The 20,309-nt window shown below is 42.3% G+C and overlaps 1 protein-coding gene across 2 annotated transcripts in view; it reads right to left on the minus strand.

The window, feature by feature from the left end:
* Window positions 1-6,123: 6,123 nt before the first annotated feature.
* The window catches only part of atp10a (ATPase phospholipid transporting 10A), a 38,312-nt gene continuing 24,126 nt past the window's right edge, over window positions 6,124-20,309 (minus strand). Inside the window, exons 15-21 of one of the 2 annotated variants that reach the window (XM_085773681.1) lie at window positions 16,582-16,658; window positions 15,230-15,355; window positions 14,677-14,877; window positions 13,247-13,327; window positions 13,022-13,126; window positions 7,609-7,796; window positions 6,124-7,434 (exon numbers count right to left, since the gene is read on the minus strand). In XM_085773681.1, coding sequence (XP_085629807.1) covers window positions 6,786-7,434; window positions 7,609-7,796; window positions 13,022-13,126; window positions 13,247-13,327; window positions 14,677-14,877; window positions 15,230-15,355; window positions 16,582-16,658 — 1,427 coding nt within the window. In that variant the 3' untranslated portion in view covers window positions 6,124-6,785. The remainder of the gene's footprint in view (window positions 7,435-7,608; window positions 7,797-13,021; window positions 13,127-13,246; window positions 13,328-14,676; window positions 14,878-15,229; window positions 15,356-16,581; window positions 16,659-20,309) is intronic. The other variant, XM_085773682.1, reaches the window with a different exon arrangement.

Raw genomic sequence — 20,309 nt, forward strand, 5'->3', positions numbered from 1 at the left:
ACCCTCTGCCGAAGAAAGTGAAGTTGAGGCCGAGTGCTCTGAAGACGTAGCCGCAGCCCCTGCTGCTAGCACTGGTGATTGGCCGCTTTTCTTTTTCTTTTTTTTTTTTTTACACCTAAGCAGGTGAGGTAATGGAAATACCGCAACCCTTGGTTTGACATTAAGGCAGGAAAATAACTTAAGGTAAGAGGCTAGCCTGCTTCAGCATACTATGGCCTGAACCCCCAGTGGTGTTGTTTGGCCAGGCGCCTGTTGTGAGCTATTTGTCTGTGCTTTTTCAATTTTCATGATGGCCCGTTATACGAATGTGATTTGTGGATGTGTTCAATGCTGTGTTTAAACGTATTTGCTAGATGGATGGTTAGATAAGGCTACATGATGGTCATAGTTGCAGGCTGAGGATCTCGTGCACATAATTGCACGTCAGTCTCCGATCTCCAGATTTATACAGTTGGTTGTTATTCGAGTGCACGAGTTTGGTGTCTTTCATTCATTTTAATTATTGTATTTTATTTATTGTCTATTCGTTTCTGCATTGCCCTGATCGCGCGCCAGTCTCCTATACCTGGCATTTATTCATTGTTCAAGTGCGCCAGTGTGGTGCCAATTATTGTCTTTTATTTATTGAATTATCGTCTATTTATTGTCAATTACTTTCTGCATTGTAGTGCACAACTTTGCCTCTCCTTTTTAGGCTATATGCTAATTTTCTTGGCTTATTGTAATGTTATAGTCCTACTTTATAAAAAGAAAAAAAAAATAACGGTATTGCGCAACAATCGCGAGTTAGGGACCCCCCCGAATATTGATGGGTATTTCGCACACTGCCTATACCCCTTAACTTTTAGGTTAAGAAAACACCATGAAAAACACAAGATAATTCAAGATATTCGAACAAAAAAGTTCAGGTGGATATTACACTACAAGTGTGTTGTTAGCTTACAGCACTCAGTGAGGACTGTCTTGTGGTTGTAGGGTCAGTAAAATAGTGTTTTTAAAGAACAAACTGCAGACCTCATGTGTTTATAAAGAGGAACTTGCTTTTGCTGACTCCCTTTGGTTTGACTTTTCATCTTCATGATGCTCAGGTGTGTCTCAGGACATCAGGAGTGATAGTGCTGGTTATGGTTGCAACATTTGTGAAAGGAGGATATACTATAATTACATGAGAGAGGGCAGCAAAACACTGCTTGAGTTCCTCTTAAAATGATCATATGCATAATGAGTATAATTCATATCATTAGTCTTGTTTTTTTTCTTCCTGGGAAACAGGAGCCCTCTCCACCCACAGAGAGACAGGTCAGAGGAAGTGGAAATGCTAAATTACTGTAGGTGTTTGTCTGTCTCTGTGTGTCCCTGCCATTTGTGTTGGATGAAGTCCCATATCAGTGGGAAGTTTTACTGAAAAAGAGCAATAATGCTTTGGCTAAGCCGCTCCTACGTGATGGTGGAAAATGAAGCCTTACAATTCTTCCACCAACTGGAAGACAGATGGCCCTGGTTCACAGAGAGCCTCCATTTGTTATTTGGAAGCAGAAGCGATGCAGTGCATAACTGTACTGGTGTAAATGAACAAGTCTTCATGTCCTCTCAGCAAAACTCTCTACTTGGAAGAGAGGAGGGAGGAGAGAGAGGGGAGGCTGTGAGGCCTTTAAAACATAAATGATTCCCATAATCCAGTTCTCTGACGGCTTCATTGGACCAAGTTATTTACAAGGCAGCTTCGGAAATTGAAAATGTTCTGATTTAAGCTTGTTAAAACAATGGGTCATGAAGCGGGTCGAGGCCACAATAAAGACCAGAATGAATGAAGCTGCTATGATAAAATGCAAATCAAACTCCATTAGCCTCTGCAGAATTAGTCCCCTGTCTGTCTGCACACTCCAGGTCATCAAAAAAAGTAATTAGAGAAAATGAAAGAAGACTGTGAGGAATCCATTTCAAAGAGGAGCCTGTTTAATTACATTATCAATCTTTCACACGAGTTCTCATAACACGATACGGCACGTGTGACAAAAATCCATTTCACTGCATGTGCAGCCTACTTGTATTTAACGCTAATGGCAGCAGATGAACCACAAATATTGTCGTGTGAACATAAAAGCTTTGCACAGTGGCACAAAAGTTTCACTGTTACACACACAGCACGCAGAAAAAAACAGCTGATCAGTTTGACCGCTTTACACTCGGGCTTTGAAAGAGATGGAGAGAGCAACGCTGCGAGGCTGGAGGAGTCATCATTATCTCCGTGTTTAGACCAGGAACCTGCTCTTGTAAGGTGCAGCGGCGGTCAGTAATTGCAGAGCCTCAGTAAAGGCAGCATCAGCAGAGCCCCCCTCTGTCCCTTTCCCCCCCATCGTGCCTTAAAAGAAACATTAATAACATCCACCACAGCACAGATGTTATGCGCACCAGGCAAAGGCAAACCGCTGCAACACCAGGCCAAAGATCATCCATCTTCTGAAGGACTCTCATCTCACACCGGAGATGTGTAGATGAGAACAGAGGGAGACCCAGGACAGAATATACACCACACATGCACATACAGTGCACTGTAGGCTATATTATTAAGACACACAACTAACAGCTCCTTCAGAAACTGGAGCCTCTTTGAAAAGCAAGTGGGGTCAAAGGTCAAGCTATGAGTCAGCATGTCAAATAAGTCAATAGTTGAGTCAATTTGCATTTGCAGACTGGTGTTTGTTGGAGGCACACTGAAACATTAGGAGGTAAACTCTTCAGCCCCCAGCCTGGGCTTCACTGAACTGCAACACTGACTTTCATACTAATCTGAAGGTGTCATTTTCTGTTATTCTATTGACAAAGCCTTTAATATTCAATACTGTACAGACTCAAAAACGTATGTTGACAGGGTCAAACACTTAGGAGATAAGCAATAACCTGTCAATCTCTGTCTCTCAGAGGCTGCTCCATTGACCTTAAATGGAAACTTTGAAATAAGAACAACTCAACCGTCAACAGTGAGCACTCACTGCAGCTTTATGCGGCAGTTACAATGTAATATGACATTGCCTACATTTCCCAAGGTTCCTCTTAAAGTAGTTGCTTTACAGCTGCTTCAGTCGGCTCTTATTTCTTATCAAGAAAATTAAAAAAGACAATGTGTAATACAAAAGGAAGTACTGTATTAACAGTGACACACTTGGAGAACTATCATCTGACCCTGTTGTTCCCTTCATATCAACATTGCAGCATTGATTTAGCCACAAGTTGAAATATGCTTATCTGAGGAACTTATAAGAAGCATTTAGCAGTTCATGTCCACAGGAGCTGGAGGAGACAGAAAGGAGGAAATATTGTGTTTTAGTTATGTGGCCAGAAACATGATGCATCTGTAGCAACAGAAAGGTAACACATGAACCTTTTATTTACTGCCCCCAAGTGGCCAAAAAATAAGATAAGCAGCTCATTAAGATAAGATAAGATGTGTATGTTTTGGAAAAAGATCTGTTTGTTTTGACATAATGTAGCAGAAGCACAAGTTGACAAGAGCCAGGAAATCGCACACTATCAAACTTGGTCACAATAGTTAATGTACAATCAGCCACTGCTCATACTGGACCATGGAGCTGTAGCAAAAAAAAAAAGAAAAAAGACCTCTTTGAAATAAATAGTCCATAGATTATGGATATCCATAATTTCTCATGAATTCATTGTTGGGATGTTGTTCTTTCAAAAGTTATTGGTTATTTATAGACATCATTCCTTCTTTTTCAGTTATTAAACAAACAAGAGCGAAGCCCTCTGAATGTTATTAGTGACACCTGCGCTTTCACAACAATGACAGATCAAAAAAAAAAAAAAAATTAAATTAACAACACCACAATAAATAATTTTTCGATGACCATCCTTCAAGATGGCCCTTTATCTGAATCTTGTTGAACTTATTTTTATCTTTCCTGCATGTGATCTCAGCTGCACAGGCACATTGACGGAGCTGACCTCAGCAACTGCAAGTTTACTGTGATAAGATTTATTTTCACTCTTGAGCCAAAAGGTCTTAAGTCAAATTCACTCATCTATTCATATTGTTGTTAAACTAATAAACAATATAAAAATAATTGAGGAGATTTTCCTGAAACGACACATGGGGAGCAAAGATTTAATACTTTATTATTGTTTTTATTTTGTTCACAAGTAGCCATGAAACAAGTAATTTCCAATTACTCAAAGGACAGGGTAGAAAAAAAAACAAAAAAAACAACAACTTTTATCTGAACAGAACTTGACTGTAGTTGACGTGTGAGGTGATGAAGTGTAGGCTGCTGCTGAGGCTGAAACTCTGCAGCTTTTCCAGTTCAGTACAAACAATTACTCTATTAATGTAGGGAGACTAAACCGAACCAGAACTGTAACGATCTCATGTCTAATGAGATATACTGTACAGATTAATACCTTGAATGATGAACGAAAGAATCAACAGCAGAAAATCCCTCCCTCACCCCGCCCCTCAAATGTGAAACTTAGACCTACCATGTAACCAAAATACAAATAAAAAGCAAGAGTTCAGATATGTCCACGGCCGTGTGCACTGAGAGCGAACGTTCCTGTGAGGAATCTGTGGATAATGCAGCGGGGGAACATGCTTGAGCTTCCTTCTGGCTTGAATGCGTCAACAAAACTGATGCCAAAAGCACAGAACAGACAGAACCTATACAACAAAGTGGACAGACTGCAGAGTCAGAAATCTGAACGACATGCCAGAGGAAGGCACCGTGTGCAAAAAAAAAAGAAAAAAGACAGCTCGAGGGAGAGAAGCCACATGGCAAGTGGCCTCATAAATATCATTTACATAAATGACATAAATGCTCCTCATTAAACCAAGATGCACCGTCATATTCAGACCAATACAACTTCAGCATCATAAGCAAAGTCTTCGATTTGTAATTTCTTATCCAGTGTTAATGCACATTATTATTGCTTAGAAAATAAAGAAATATAAATGATATTTGGTAAATGATACACTTAACAAAAATGTACTGCAATGAGATACAACAATCATAAAATATTAAAGGTGCTGCTGCTTTAAATGCTAAACAATTAAACAAACTGTAGCATCTTTGAAATTTTCCATAATTTTATAGTTTGTTAACGATGACAAACACATCATGATATTTATAGCTATTTATGAGCAAGTAAACCTCGTCATCCTCGTCTTACTTTATCTGAGCACTGGACATGTCAACAGCACCAACAACACTCATTGGTACTTTGGAAAAAAATGTTTTCAAAGTGCAATTTTAAATCTTAAAGCCACGTGTTTTGCATTTGGAAAGATCATCTTTCACCATTGAACTTTTGGTTTACAGCTGACCACCAGTAAAAAAAAAAAAAAAAAGATTACACCGGGTTAGAATAAAGTCAACACATTGAAACAAATTAAAAAACAAGGACCTTCAAGTAAACGGCTTTGCAAAAATGTGATGGTAGCTTGTTGTTAACCTACTGTACAGTGCTTAAAGGAATAACTTGACATTTTGGGAATACGCTTATTTTCTTTCATACTGAATTAGATGAGAAGATTGATACCACTATCACACCTGTAGATACGAAGGTGCAGCTGGCTACACAGTTGCTTTAGCTTAGCTTTAAGACTAGATTTAGTTAGCTTTGAACTGAGCTGCTGCCCAAGCTAGCAGTTTCCATTGTTTCTAGTCTTTATCCAAAGCTAAGATAACCACAAGGTTAATGCAGCTTTGTGGCTTAAGCCCATTTTCATGTTTGTATGTTAAATATCAAGTTAAGGCCAGAAAATAGCTAGCTTAGCCTAGCAGGAGGACTGAAAGTAGGAGAAACAGTTAGCCTGGCTAACGGACAGAGATTAGATAGTTGTGAGCTGCTGGTATTGATCTTCTCATCCAACTCTGCATTTTTCCAAGTTGTCAAGCTTTTCTTTTAAAGTGAAACTGGCTGGCACTGTTAAAACAGATCCAAAGAGTCAATGGACACACACACACAGACACACACACAGACACACAGAACCACACACACACAAAAAGAGAGCATCATTTCTGGTAGCGTTTCTCTGTATACTGGAGACATAAGACTGAATTTCTTGGTGTATGCTCCAGACATCGTGATTATGGTCAAAGCCTACAGCCCTCAATGTTTCAGTGGAATGTAAATGTACGACACAAAGTTATAAACAAACTTTTCAGCATTTTAAAATTTAGCAAAAAATCCAGCAACAAGATAAATATGAACTGAACAAATGCCACTCTTTGCTGATGTATGTAAAAATATATCTCTTATTTGCATGGAAACTGTCATATCCAACATTAAAATGTGTTTCTGTTGGGACTTAAAACCTATAAAACTTCTCAGCTCAATAATACCAACACTGATTTAAGGCCACACTGGTGACTGACCCGGGTCTTAAAGCATTTACAGGCCGAAGAGGGTACCATATCAGAGACAACAACAAACTCCCAAATAACTCCAGAGTGGAAAGTCTCTACTCGGCTCCTCTTTGAATTAAAACCTGATCAAGTACTGAGATGCGTCTTTGTGAAAACATAGTTTCCCAGGATAAAAGAAAAAAAACAAACAAACCAAAAAGCAACTGAAAACACAAGAACAGGAGATATTCCAGTTCTTCCAACTCCCAAACCTCTGAAATATCTTTAGCATTAAACATCCAAAATATAAAGTACCTATTTCTATCTCTTATAAAAGGATCTCCTTGAAAAATACAATAAAATTAGATTTCAAAAAACTATCGTGCAAACTGGAGTCTGAGTTGACATACTTAAGACTAGAAGACATCACAAGATGGTGTGCAGCGACTGCTCTGCCACCTGCTCCGTCCTGTGTGCTGGATGATGAAGACTGTGGTCAGACTTGAGTCTTTCCTCTGAGTTCCTCATGTATTTGACGCACCGCGAGTCTCCGTCAGGGGGCAGGGTCAGCTGGACGCTGTCAGTCTGTGGGAGCAGAGGCGTGGAGGTGATCCAGCTGGACAGACTCTGATCCGACACCTCGAAAGTCTGATCCAGGAGCTCCGAGTCTTTGGTGGGCGGAGCCAGCTGCTGTTCCCCCGAGGGCGGAGGAGCATCTTTGGTGTAAGGAAGAGTGTCTATTTCTGTAGGAGCTATTGTGTAGGGACCCGAGAGGCCCTTCTCACTGTCTGTGGGCCCCGGCGGCCTTCTGTGGCCCCTCTCTTCATCCGCCTGTAAGACGGGCCCCTTTTTGGTCTTGGAGCTGGGGAAGCTCCTCTGGTCCTTTTTATTGCAACCTTCAGGGGAGGGCTTGGTGAGGGACAGGAAGGGAGGCCTGGGGCTGAGCGGCGACCCCACCTTGACCCTGCTCAGACTGAGGATGTTCTTGCGGGTTTCAGCGGGGAGTTTATCCAACTGCCTTCCAACTTGGACCGGGCTGGGAAACAGTGTGCCTTGACACGCCCTGTACAAATATCTGGAAAGAAAAGCAAAAGCAGATATCAGGACATTTTCTGCGCTATTCCAGACGCTCTTGGACTAAACATGAAAGGCATCTGGAATTAATAACTGATATAATTCATGGCACAGGATGGAAGAATGTGAAAAATGGGCCTGTGCGTTCACTCATCCACAAATAGCAGCAGCGTACCGAGGCAGCAGCGCCGCTACGGGGGTGATGACACAGAGCAGGTAGAAGAGGGGGTCCTGCAGCAGCCTCTGCATGGTCCAGTAGGGGTTGGAGGGGGAGTAGCAGGTGGGACAGGAGGCGTTGTAGCACAGAGCCACGGTGAAGAACAGGGCTATGCTGAAGGCGATAGACAGCCAGTTCATCCAGGTCTACACAGGAAGCAGACAAGGAGAAACATTTTATAACAGTTTGTTTTGTTTAGTTTTCTAAAACCTGAACATTCAAATCCCAAAATACATACATAGAAAGTTTTTTCCATGTGGCATTATCTACAAACTTACTTTATAGTTATTAAGAATACCATAATAGTTATTACTGTAATAAAAACATGATACATACTACATGAACCTGATATCCAACAGTCTTGACAACCTGTCCACCCTCATCAAACCCCATATCAAGAACCTCGGTGTCACCTTCTATTCAGCACTCAAACTTGATCAACAGGTCAACTCAGTAGTCAAAGCTTTTTCCAACTTTGCACCATTTCAAAAATCAAACCATTCCTCACTCGCCTGGACTACTGCAACTCTCTCTACACTGGGATCTATCAATCATCTCTCTCCTGTCTACAATTAATACACAACGCTGCAGCCAGACTCCTGACAGGGTCTGGACAGAGGGACCACATCACCCCTGTCCGAGCCTCTCTCCACTGGCTGCCAGTTAAATACTGCATTGATTTTAAACTTCTTTTATTTGTATATACAGTAAAGCCCTGAACGGAGCGGCCCCCTCCTACCTGTCAGTACTTTTAACCCCTTACTCCCCCTCCACACCCCTCAGGTCGGCTGATGGGGGGTATTAACAGTTCCACGGTCTCATCACAAACTCAGGGGAGACCGTGCCTTCGCGGTCGCTGCCCCCAGACTCTGGAACCCCCGCCTCCCCCTGTCGGACCCACTCCATCGAAATCCAGGCTAAAAACATAACTTTTAGCTTTTAAAGTCCTCTTGATCTTTGTTTTGTTGCTTTGATCTTTTGTTGGTTGCTGTTTTTGTTCTGTTTATCACTTCTTTGTATTATTTCTTTCATTTTTAACTGTACAGCACTTTGGTCAACTTGGGTTTAAACTTGATTGATTGATACAAAGTGGTGAGGACCAATATAAGGAAGGAAAAGGAATCCTTAATCAATTCAAGGCTTCAATCAAAAACAAAAAAAACGAACAACTTAACACTGCACACACTGAACCAGTCACCACCAAATGCATTGTGGGTAAATCACATGCACACCACAGGTCAACCAACCAGAGAAAACACTGGTCAAGACGTGTTTTTAAGCATATTTTAAAAATCAGAAACAGTGAAACATGAAAATGCAGAGTCAGAGACGAGGACCAGAGGTAAAGCTGAACTCAACGTGTCAGGAAGAGGTGGCAGAGCTGCCAGGTACAATAAATAAAAGGTTTGTTTCATCACGTTGGCACAGCTCAGCCAAGAGACAGGAGAGAGCGAGAGAGAGAGAGAGAGACAGCACGCGAGGGCGGGACAGACAGATGCCGATAATGGAGATGAGTGGGGAGAGGATACAGGAAATGAGCCAGGTCCAGGAGACAGGTCCCTTTTTACGCAGCCTGTTCAAGGCGGGAACGTTGTGACCTGCAGACAGACGATGACGCTGGTATGTCACACGCCACGCCTCTGATTCCTGGACGCTGGCGTGACGTTCTCTCTCAAGAATCACAAAGCAGCATCACGCCAGCTTTGTCTTTGTCTTCTGACTGGTAAGAGAAGCAGCTACAGACAGAGCAGGCGCTCGGGCAGGACTCCTGATCTGAAAACCAGTGAGTGAAGAGCTATCAAACCACCATGACTTTTTCTTTTGTTTTTCTTTGTGTTTTTGTCCTACTTTTTGTTTATTTTGCATGTACAATAGTTGCATGTTTGTTTACACAATTATGAATTTGTATCTTTGATTTAGATTTTTGTGAAATAAATAAGTTAAAAAAAGAGACAAACAAACAAAAAAAAGAGGAAGGAAAAGAACAAGGTCAAATGTCTGTGTATCAGAAAGGTCAGGGAGAGAGACTTCCTGTCACAAATCACAACTTCCCTCATCAACTGACAAAAATGACAAAACCTGAGCACCACCGAGTACCTACTCACCACACGCAGTGATAGTTTGAGTTTGCAAAGATTTATTTTTTGAAAACACTTGATATCACATGATAAATTTGCAAAGGTCTGCAGCGGTTGATCAGTCCAGTAATCTAGGATTTGTCCCCAACAAGCCGTTCAGAGGAAACATCCGCCCGGGAGAACTAATCCCAGAGGACAACACACACTGGATCAGAGATCACACTCAGTCTTAAATCCCACTACTGCAGGGAAGACACAGCGAGGCGGCACACTGAGGATAATCTGAATGTAACAAAGACATAAAGTATATTCAACACCAAATTCAGTTTAGATGGATCAAAGCAGCGTGAGCATGTGGAACAAAGAAATCCACCCGTCGCCACGAATCAGAAAGACGCCAGACACCAGAACATAAAGAACATGACAGAGCCGAGAAGAGCACATGGGAGAGAGGCCTCGTACAAAACAAAACAAAGTCTCTTTTGATCTTGAAAGTATCTGTTCTCTCCTTCGCACATGTTGGTGCTGGACTCTGACACATGTGGAGGGCAGAGCAGGAATGCTGCTTTTAGAGCCACGTGTCTCCGAGCAGTAAAAAAACTTGCCAATTTCCATTATTGACCATAAATTTGTGGAGTCTGGACTCCACCCAGCCGGGAGGAACGTGACAGTGTCCGGAGGGAAACTGAACACCACGCAACTGGAAAGGTGGCAAAGGAAGAACACAACACGCCATCCAAGGTGACTGAGCTCAGTTCCAGCGAGCTCCTGGACCTGGAGTCGGTCCTTCTCACAACACGTGCTCCAAGACAAAAGCAAAGACGGTGGGTGGAATGCGACGATCGAACGGCTGCACGACATGAACGAGGATCCAAAAGGAGCTCGATTTAAATACGGACTGTCCAACCAAACATTTAGAAAGCTTCAAGCAGGAGACCAGAGGTTCATAAGGAGCTGACTGAACTGTGGACTCACAATGTGCTTGTTTCATAGGATATCGGTTGATTAATCAGCAATTCTTTCTTTTTTCTTTTTTTGATGTATTTTTGTTTGTTTGTTTTATATGTATATACTTAACGATTTTAGACATGTGTTTTTTTTAGGTAGTATTGGGTAAATTGTATATTAAGTAATACTGTTGTGTTGTTTTATAGGCTGGCAATTAAAGAGATAGTAGCATTTTTTTAAAGTACAAATAGCCCCTAAGTACTTTAATTGAAGTAGAAGACTCTCTGCACTCCTCCCGTTAGCAATGCCAGCCCATAGCCCTGCCCAGAGATTTACAACATACAGTGTTGTGAACAGACCCAAAGAAACGGCCTATTTTCACGGCCTAAAAGAGGTTTTACCAGAGCGATAGATATAACATATGATATATATATATTTATATCTATCGCTCTGGGTTTTACCTGAAAAAAAAATACACAGTTCCATTGTTCACTATAATATAATTTTTTCCAGCCCTTCAAAGTGCAGGAAAAACACAGTTTTTAATTGGACCTAACCAACTCACGTATCCCTCTCCGCCCAGGGTTAGCGCCCGCCGATCAGCAGTTGGTTAGGTCCAAATAAAAACTGTGTTTTTCCTGCACTTTGAGGGGCTGGAAAAAATTATATTATAGCGAATAATGGAACTGTGTATTTTTTTTCAGGTAAAACCTCTTTTAGGCCACGAAAATAGGCCGTTTCTTTGGGTCTGTTCACAACAATGTATGTTGTAAATCTCTGGGCAGGGCTATAGGCTGGCGTTGCTAAAGGGAGGAGTGTAGAGAGTCTTCTACTGCAATTAAAGTACTTAGGGGCTATTTGTAGATCATACAACCCCACTTTTAAAAAATGCTACTATCCCTTTAACATCTTGTGCAGGGAATGCAGTTGAAAATTAACCACTTCGCTAACAACGGCACATTTACAGTAGTGTCGATTAATGTGCACTGTCCATGTAAAAAAAAAAAAAAAAATCAGCAATTGGCTTAAAAACCATCATCAATTTAACGGCTTTAAAAAATCCACTGTGGGTCGACCTCTGAGTGAACCCTGAAAACACACGTCCTGCAGACAATGATGAAATGTGAAAACATAAAGAATCCTTCACTCCTCTGTGGATGTCCACCAGGCTTTACAAGCAGCCAGTCGGGGCAGCCTACCATCTCATTTCCAAATGCAACAGACCCTCTCGTGGTCTCTGTGAAATGCATGTTTTGTTATGTAGCAACAAATTGAAGATTAATCTACAACAAACAAAACCACAGTTGGCAGCAGTGTGAGCTCCGGCCCCCGACGATCCCCATATACGGTCCTTTCGTTATAGCTGAACTGGTCAAACATTTCCTTATTGGTTTTCATCTTGGCTAAAACATTACATTGGAGTAATTGAACAGCATTTGTTAATGCTTCACACTGGAGCACACTGTCTACTGTTTTGTTCTTCATATCATGTCCTCTTGTGTTTTTCTTGTCAGGGAAAATGTTTCTGGCTGAAAGACATTTGACAGAGTGAATGCTACACAATGGTTCACTGTGGTGTTGTCCTCCCTGCCACGCTCACAAGTACATAATTAATTACAGTCTTACAGCTACTGTATGGGGTGTAGGAGAACGAGAGCTGCCCGCCGTCACCCCCGGTACCTTTAATTAGCTTTCTCTGTCGTTTACCAATCATGAAAGCATTATGTCCCCGTGCAGCCGCAGGATGAAGTACCTGCCAGCTGAGCACTTGGAGATGTTTACCTAGGGTTCGATGCTGAACACCACTGTACAAACGCTCCCCTGCACGAGGGGGCCGTCATGTCCAGGAAAGGTAGTTAGCGGAAAGGACATTTCTCATGTACAAAACTTGTCAGGCCAAATTTACAGCCTGGGCATAATGGAAAAGACTCTGATTCAACGCAGGGTCGTAAATTTAAAATGGCTTGTGACCAAGAACACCGGGCCGTTTACGAGAAGCGTGTGGGATACCTGCGAAAAAACATCCAGGAGGGGGAAGGGGGAGGAAATACACAGGTGTTCTGGAGTGGAGGGGCAGTGTGAGGAGGTGGGGTGCTGTTTCTGTGGTTTAGACAGTTTGCAGTTTTCCTGGACGGAGACAGACACTCTGTCAAGCTGATATATAGGCCTCCGATGCTGCAGAGCCTTCTGGTTCAATGTAATCAGCCAGAGTTAAGTATCCATGTGCCTGTCGGCCTCCACACCAGCGCTCTCACAAAGCCAACATGCTGATACTAGAGAGGAGAAATCAGCACTGAGGGAGAGAGGAAGTCTGCCGTCAATGAGTTTAAAATGTATTTATTTACCCAGGTTTTGGTCTCAATGCCCAAGTGCAGCAGAATGGTGAATAAAGCGATGCTGGTGATGGGAGTTCCCCATGTAAACAGGTCCACATCAGAGTCAGCGTAGGCCTGGGGAGGAGAGGAGGGAGAGTGGGAGGAGTCAGGGAGGAAAGAGGAGAAAAGATGATCAGTGAGTAAGACGAACAAACTGAATAATGAACAGTTGATGGAAATGAAAACCAGACTCACGAAGTAAGGAATGAAGAAGCAGACCAGACTTTGGTAGAAAGCGTCGATCATGTTCATCCAGAACATATATGGCTTATATTCCTGCAAGACAAAAACCAGAGAGTTACAGTCACTGAGCAGAGGAAGACACTGAGGAGCAGCTTAAAGGAATAGTTCAACGTGTTGGCAAATTGGCCCATTGCCATAATCCCTATAGTTTTAGGAGTAGGTTCGTTACCTTTAATTGTCGGCTCAGAGGCTCACTATGGAGACTAATGGGATTTCTTGGTTTCCCTCATCAAACTCATCAAATACACAATCCAACAACTCCAAAACGCTCACGTGGACAAGTTGTGACCTGCACATTCACCACGCTATGAGATAATAACGGAACGTTACGAGACAGAGTTGTTGTTGTTTTTGAGGTAAATTCGTGCAAAACTGGGGGCAGTTTTTCGGCAAGCAGTCTCTGCATTTGCCTCGAAAACAACTCTGTCTCATAACGTTCCGTTATTATTGAATGTGCAGGTCACAACTTGTCCACCAGAGCGTTTTGGAGTTGTTGGATTGTGTATTTGATGAGTTTGATGAGGGAAACCGAGAAATCCCATTAGCCTCTGTAGTGTAGCTCTGAGCAGCTCGCGGCTCTGCTCTGCTGTTCTAGAAACAGTTTGCACTGACAATTAAAGGTAACGAACCTACTCCTAAACTATAGGGATTATGGCAATGGGCCAATTTGTCAAAATGTTGAACTATCCCTTTAATGTAAAAAAAATATTGTCAGCCATCATCAAGATAGAGCTGAGCTATTTCTCCTCTATATACATTAGTAAACTAGGTGCAAACTTTAATCCATCTACATGCACTAAACTGTACTGCACTGTACAAACATGGTCCATTTGCTGATTTTCACCAGCATGTGGTGAAAAAAAAAAAGAGTTATGCCTTAAATTCCTGTGAAAAAAAGTATGTCTTCAAATTGCTTAACCTATCCAATGTACAGACCTCCAGTCGGTTTGTTGGATATGTCTGTACAGGTCTCTGTAGAGCAGGTTTGAAGCTCAGAACTAATTATTCTGGGGAAAGACGTGGGGCCCGTGTGGAGCACAGACTTCGAGCCTCATCAAACTTTAAACAGATAAGTTATATGAACATTCAGTTGTCATGAAGTCATACAGCCATACGGACCAAAAGCATTTTTGTACCAGGGTGTAAACATGTAAACATGTAAACTCTCTAGTGGTCTTCCCAGTGACTGCAGTTATGAAAGAAGCAAGACTGATAATGATAACCACACAATTTAGCACTGGTTTTTCTGTAATGTGAAGCGTCAGTTTAGTTTCCAGCCGAGGGCAGATGTGGCTTCTCTAAACATATCTATTAACATCTCAAATTTTCCAGGCTCATATTCTCACTCCGTTGTTGGTTAGAGACAGAAAATGTGACTGGACCTCTGAGTTCTGGCCGGTCACGTAGAGCTGAGGTAGTTGCTGGAGAGTCTCTGCTGACACGTCTTTGTCCAGAGTGCCAATGATGAGTTGTGGGAAGGCAGAGAACATCAGGTTGAAGAAGATAAGATACCACTGGTCAATCATGGCTGAACCTGAGAATCCACAGTAGAACTGATACCAGAAGATGAGTGCTACAAACATCTGTGGGAACAACAACAACAACATAGAGTGTGGATCAACATGAGGAGGCAGAACAGAGGACAAGAGGACACACACACTACTTTGTAGAAGACATTTCACATTCTTTAAAGGGGACCTATTATGCTAATTTCAGGGGCCACTATTGAAAGTTTGGATCGATAAAAAACTCCATACTTATCACATACAAGCTGTCTGTGTACTCTTCCATTCTGGCTCTTTCCTGTTTCGCTCTCAAGCGCTCAGATTAAACATATTTATAAGTCCAAAAAGCCAGAAAAGCATAATAGGTCCCCTTTAAATAATCCAAATGATTTAAGTGACTGGTACACACAGTATGGTAAAAGATGCTTACAGCATTTTTGTAGAAGAAGTAGAGAATCATGTTCGCCAGTCGGGAGTAGCACCAGTGTCCGTGGACCAGCAGAAGTTTCTGGAGATACCGGAAACGTGGGAGAGCAAAGTCACTCGCCATCACCGCCTGCAAAACAGCAGGAGGACCAGACAGTCAATCTCATCCATCCTCTGTGCTCTCGCCCTCCCTCACACCATCCACACACAGACAAACGACCTGTGCAGCTATTAGGGAAAATAACTGTTGGAAGTGTTTGGCCCGCTTCACTCGCCTGCCTCGCTTTAATGAATCTTTAGCGGGTGTAATCTTTCTAAAGCAATAAGCCTTAAACGAGTTGTCCACCTTTTGGGATTCATTGTTACAGCGGCGAGAATCTGCCAGTCTCATCTATCAACATCTGAAACAAAACCCTCCCTGTGGTCGGAGCCTGGTTCATAACTTACGTTTTAAACAACGGCGCTAACTCTTTATGACACCCCTCAACTGTCAACAGCATCAGTCAACAAGAAAAATAACAGCAGATGCCTCATTGTGCAGCAATTTACTTTCTGCTGCGCTCTAATAACAGCCTCGTAACGAGCGTGTGGGGAGTGCGCTCCTGGTAGAAGAAAGGTGTGTTAATCATAATGCAGCGTGCGTGCTGGCCCGGGTGCAGAAATGTGCGTCTCAGCACACCATGGAATCCCAAGGAGTGACTGCTGTGTCATTAAAAGCAAATTTGATTAACAATGATTAATCTAGCGGCTCAGTTAAGGACAGGATACCAAGACTTTAACAGATGTGCTACACAGCAGCGTGTCTGTGAAGCCTCCCCTGGAAGTTAATTGGGAATCTCCATCATTGCTATGCAAGATCACCTTCCTGGAACAGGGTGCTACAATAAAATCTGCGAGAGGTGGGGGTGTGGGTCATCTGTTTTTTTTTTTCTCTTCCTCCTGCAGCAGTTATTCACCGATGCCGCCTTCGCTGTGGCATTGGCTATGACCTTAGAAGACGAAGAGGAGCTGGTGTGGATGGAGCCGAGACTGAAGCACCCATTAAGTGCGCTGATTCTCTGCAGGAAGCGGGAGAAGCTACCTGAGTCAGCAACAAACAGGCAATCCCATTTACAGGAAGGGTATGGATGTGGGCTAAAACACACACTTAAGAGTAATGAAAAACCATCAACTATGCTAAAGAAGTGTCTGCGCATGTTCGACGAGCTTCTCCCCCCCCCCCCGTGCATTCTCTTGTTTATTTTTCATTTTTCGAAAACCCCCACAGCTTCATCACCTCCCTCTCCTCTCCATCACTCCCTTCATTCATCTCCTCCCTTTCTCCAAACGGTTGGTTGGGCCCGGGTTTCTCGTTACCTGCATTCCCTCCTGTCCTGAGATTCCCACGCCCACATCTGCCACCTGGATCATGCTGACATCATTGGCGCCATCACCTGTAAATGTAAAGAACAAACATTAAAGCAGAAGTAAGCGATCCGGTCGTTCTTGTCAGCCGATAGAGTTAGCAGCGCCCGCCCTCGTCATGGATCTATTGGTCCTCGTCCCTACGTCACCATATTCACACACAGCCCTTCATGCCGTTCTCTCCTCATTGGATAAAACTTGTAGGATACAAGGAAATATACAAGACGTTTTCTCCTCGGCTTACAGCAGAGCAGAGTGACTGACAGACCCGTGTTTCAGACCAAACACTCTACGTAAGTGATTGCTGTCGGAAGATATAACTATTTAAGACTTATATTAACACAAATATTGCGCTTACTTCTGCTTTAAAGGGACAACGAGGAGTTTCTATTTGGTTATAAAAAAGTCTCACATTAATGTGGATGAATCTCCGCTACCCACACTTGTTAATGGGCCCATTTTCGATAAATATATCGTTTTGTCTCTATGGTTATTTTGTTATTATTAGTGGTGGTAGAAATGCTGGGCGAGCCGACCAGGGTTTCCTTACTTTCGGTTTCGTGGCGAGTCATGAGAATAACGTCGCTGAATCGCCGTTTATGGTCGGAACTACGACGGTATGTGATCATCTTCAAACCTCTGACTTTAATTACTGATGAATGAAAACATGAGTCCGTCTTGCGCCGGTCAAAGAATTTTACGGTGCGCGCAGAGGGTCATAAATGTAGTGTGAAAACGCTTCGCTTTTTCAAAACTCCTCGTTGTCCCTTTAACTGTGATCACAAAATCAACAGGCTGTCAGTTTGCCAGTCGCCCGGAAGCTGAATTAAGTTTCTGTAGCGAGGTGTTTTATAGGTGGGGGGAACATCAAGCTTTCACAGACCTGTCATCTCCTTCAGCTGTTATATTAAAGTAGCTGCGTGTGTGTGTGTGTGTCCTTCACCAGCTCCAGTGGCACCCTGCTGTGAGGTATTGTTTTTTTACTCCACTTTGAGGGCTGCAGATATTTTTTGACACCACAGGTGGGTGAGTGGGAGATGAAGTGTCGTGGGCAGGTGGGCAGTTATTGTCACAGTAATAAACAACGCTCGAGTGGCAGCACAGGCTGAATATGAAAGCTGTGGTGCTGATTGCTCACACAGAGGTTACCAGTGTCAGTCAGCTAGCAGAGCACGTCAACACTAATGATTTCAAACTAGACTCACATGTCGGCAGAGCTACACGACAACATCCACCATGTCCCTCGATTTGTCACAGACGGTTTCATAAAACTCCCTCTGGATGAAAACTGATTACTGATAACAGTGATTGTAATGCTGAGTTGATCAGCTGACATTGCAGTCTGCTCATGCTAAAGGAGATATTTGTTTGTTCAGCTGCTGACTGAGGTTACCTGAGGAGAGCAGGTGGTGGTGACAGTGGGTTGTCTTTATAATGCTAGAGATGTTAAAGCCCCTACAAAGAACTTTTAACTGGAAAAAAGTCACAAAAGTCTCTTGTTTCTGCTGATGTCTCTGTATAACCTACAACAGCAAATGAGGCCATCAGTGGGAAGATGAATTTCTTAAGTGTACTCTATACCTTTAGGAGGCAGTGGTCAGGTTGGTCCACGGGACGAATCGATTTACGGCACTCGGACCGGAGACGGCATGGAAGTCAGATAAGCGTCTTTATGACAACACGCGCGAGAGCTTATGGGAAATCTTCATTATGGCAAAACACTACCGCTTTTGTCCACAGGGGTCGCCAAAATCAACACAAAATGAAAGTTCTTTGCAGATGCTTTAATACGCCCTCTGAGTGGTGCTGAGTTATGAGAAGGTAAAAAAGACAGGCTGATATGTGCTGGAGCTAGCTGGTTAGCATGCTAATGTCAGTAGTTAGACGACACGCTAGAAGCAAAATATGACTTTGGCGTTGCTTTCCAACTCTGGAGACAGCTGTTGGTGAGTAATGTAATGAAGTTTGACAGTGAACTAACAACATCTCCTCCAGACTGACGAGTAAACAGACAGTTCATCCTAACATTGGTCATGTAGCATAGCATACTCTTACAAACAGCTCATTTAATGCTCTGTCAAGCTCAAAATCAAGCTGGTTAGCCTTGTTAAGCTAAGGAGAAGTTAGTTATTGTAGAACTGTGTATTTACAGCAGCTTGAGACTGGCTGATGTCAAATTGCTATTTATTTTCACTCTTTCGAACAACAGGTAATTAGCAGTGGAGGTTAATGTTGACAACTTATACAGCAAAAGAGTGAGTGTGAAAAAGAAATTATACTTTTTAAAAGGACATTTCGAATTTAAAAGTAATCACGTTTATATTACGGTTATAAAAATCTTTCTTTCTTTCTTCTCTTTTCTTTCCAGGGTGTTGGTGATCTTATAGGACCATTTATTTCACATCTTTTTTTTCATGTATTTAATATTGAACACTTTAATGTTCCATATTGGACTAAAACTTCGGATCTATAATCAGCCCAGCCTAGGGGATTGATTCATTTTGAATTTAGCTGTTGGTAAATAAAAGTTTTAACATTAACATCAAATTATTATTCTATTCCCTCAAGACTCAAGACCCAGCTAACATTTTACAGCAGTGTGCAAGGTGTGTCTAAATCAAATTCAGTTTTTGCGTCCTTTTTTTTTGCTTACTGTTGGCAATTTAAATTGCTGTACCAGCAGGAAAACAAATGACACACCGAGATGTTATGTGAGGTAAAATATAATTAACATATAGATGACAGTAGGCGGAGGCTCCGTTCTTGTTAGTGTCTGAAAGGTCTGAAAACGATGAAAATAATAAGATCAGAGTGCTGATAGATGTTAGAGGTGCACCATCATCTGCTGTTCGCAGCTGCAGTGTTTTCCTCCACATTACTGCAAACATAGCAGTGACAGAAAAGAGCTTGTCTGGCAAAGTCAGGATCCTGAGTGCAGCAGAAACAAATAAAATGGAAACAGGGGAAAGACGGTCATAAGTCACACTGACATCTTTGTGTCACCTCTATTATGCTATAATTGTATAATTACTAGAGGTTTCTTAAAATAACATTGTGTCAACGCAGTAGTTGCAGCAGTGCTGCAGAAAGTGTGTATGCATGATGAGTGAGCACTTCTCCCCGACATAAACTTTAGCTTTAGCTCATACTGACGCCACAGCAGGAAGAAGACGGTCACAGCTAGTCTGCCACACTGATAGTCATCACACAAAGTCATTTTTTCATTTAATAAGAAAAGATGTTTTACTCTATTTACATGATGCTTAAAGAAAAACCTTTCCTCGTATATAAGTGATACACTGCTACACTATTATCTGACAGTAAGGGGCAGTAGAAACTATTTGAATCACAAATATTTAGTTTGCTGAACTGGCCAAAAATAATTTACACTTTTGCCTCGGCCAACAACTCACCTAAAAGTACCTGAGTGCATTTCCTAAGTTTCAGTTTCTGTGAAGGTATATACAGTAAATATTTTTGTTTGTGTCTCTCGGACCTCATGTGAAATTGTGAGTTTTTACACAGTGGCTACAGGTCAGACCAGACTTCACTCAGGTTTGCCAGTTTCGTAGTGTGAGCTTTCATTGCGTCCTTGTTAAATATTTCTAAACCTTATCTGTAAAATAATCTGTAATGATCCCTCCAGAGCCACAAAGACATTATACAACTGTTTTCACAGG

The sequence above is a fragment of the Trachurus japonicus genome, chromosome 4 (assembly GCF_045865225.1).
Source record: "Trachurus japonicus isolate A0001 chromosome 4, Traja_1.0".
NCBI classification, from domain to species: domain Eukaryota; kingdom Metazoa; phylum Chordata; class Actinopteri; order Carangiformes; family Carangidae; genus Trachurus; species Trachurus japonicus.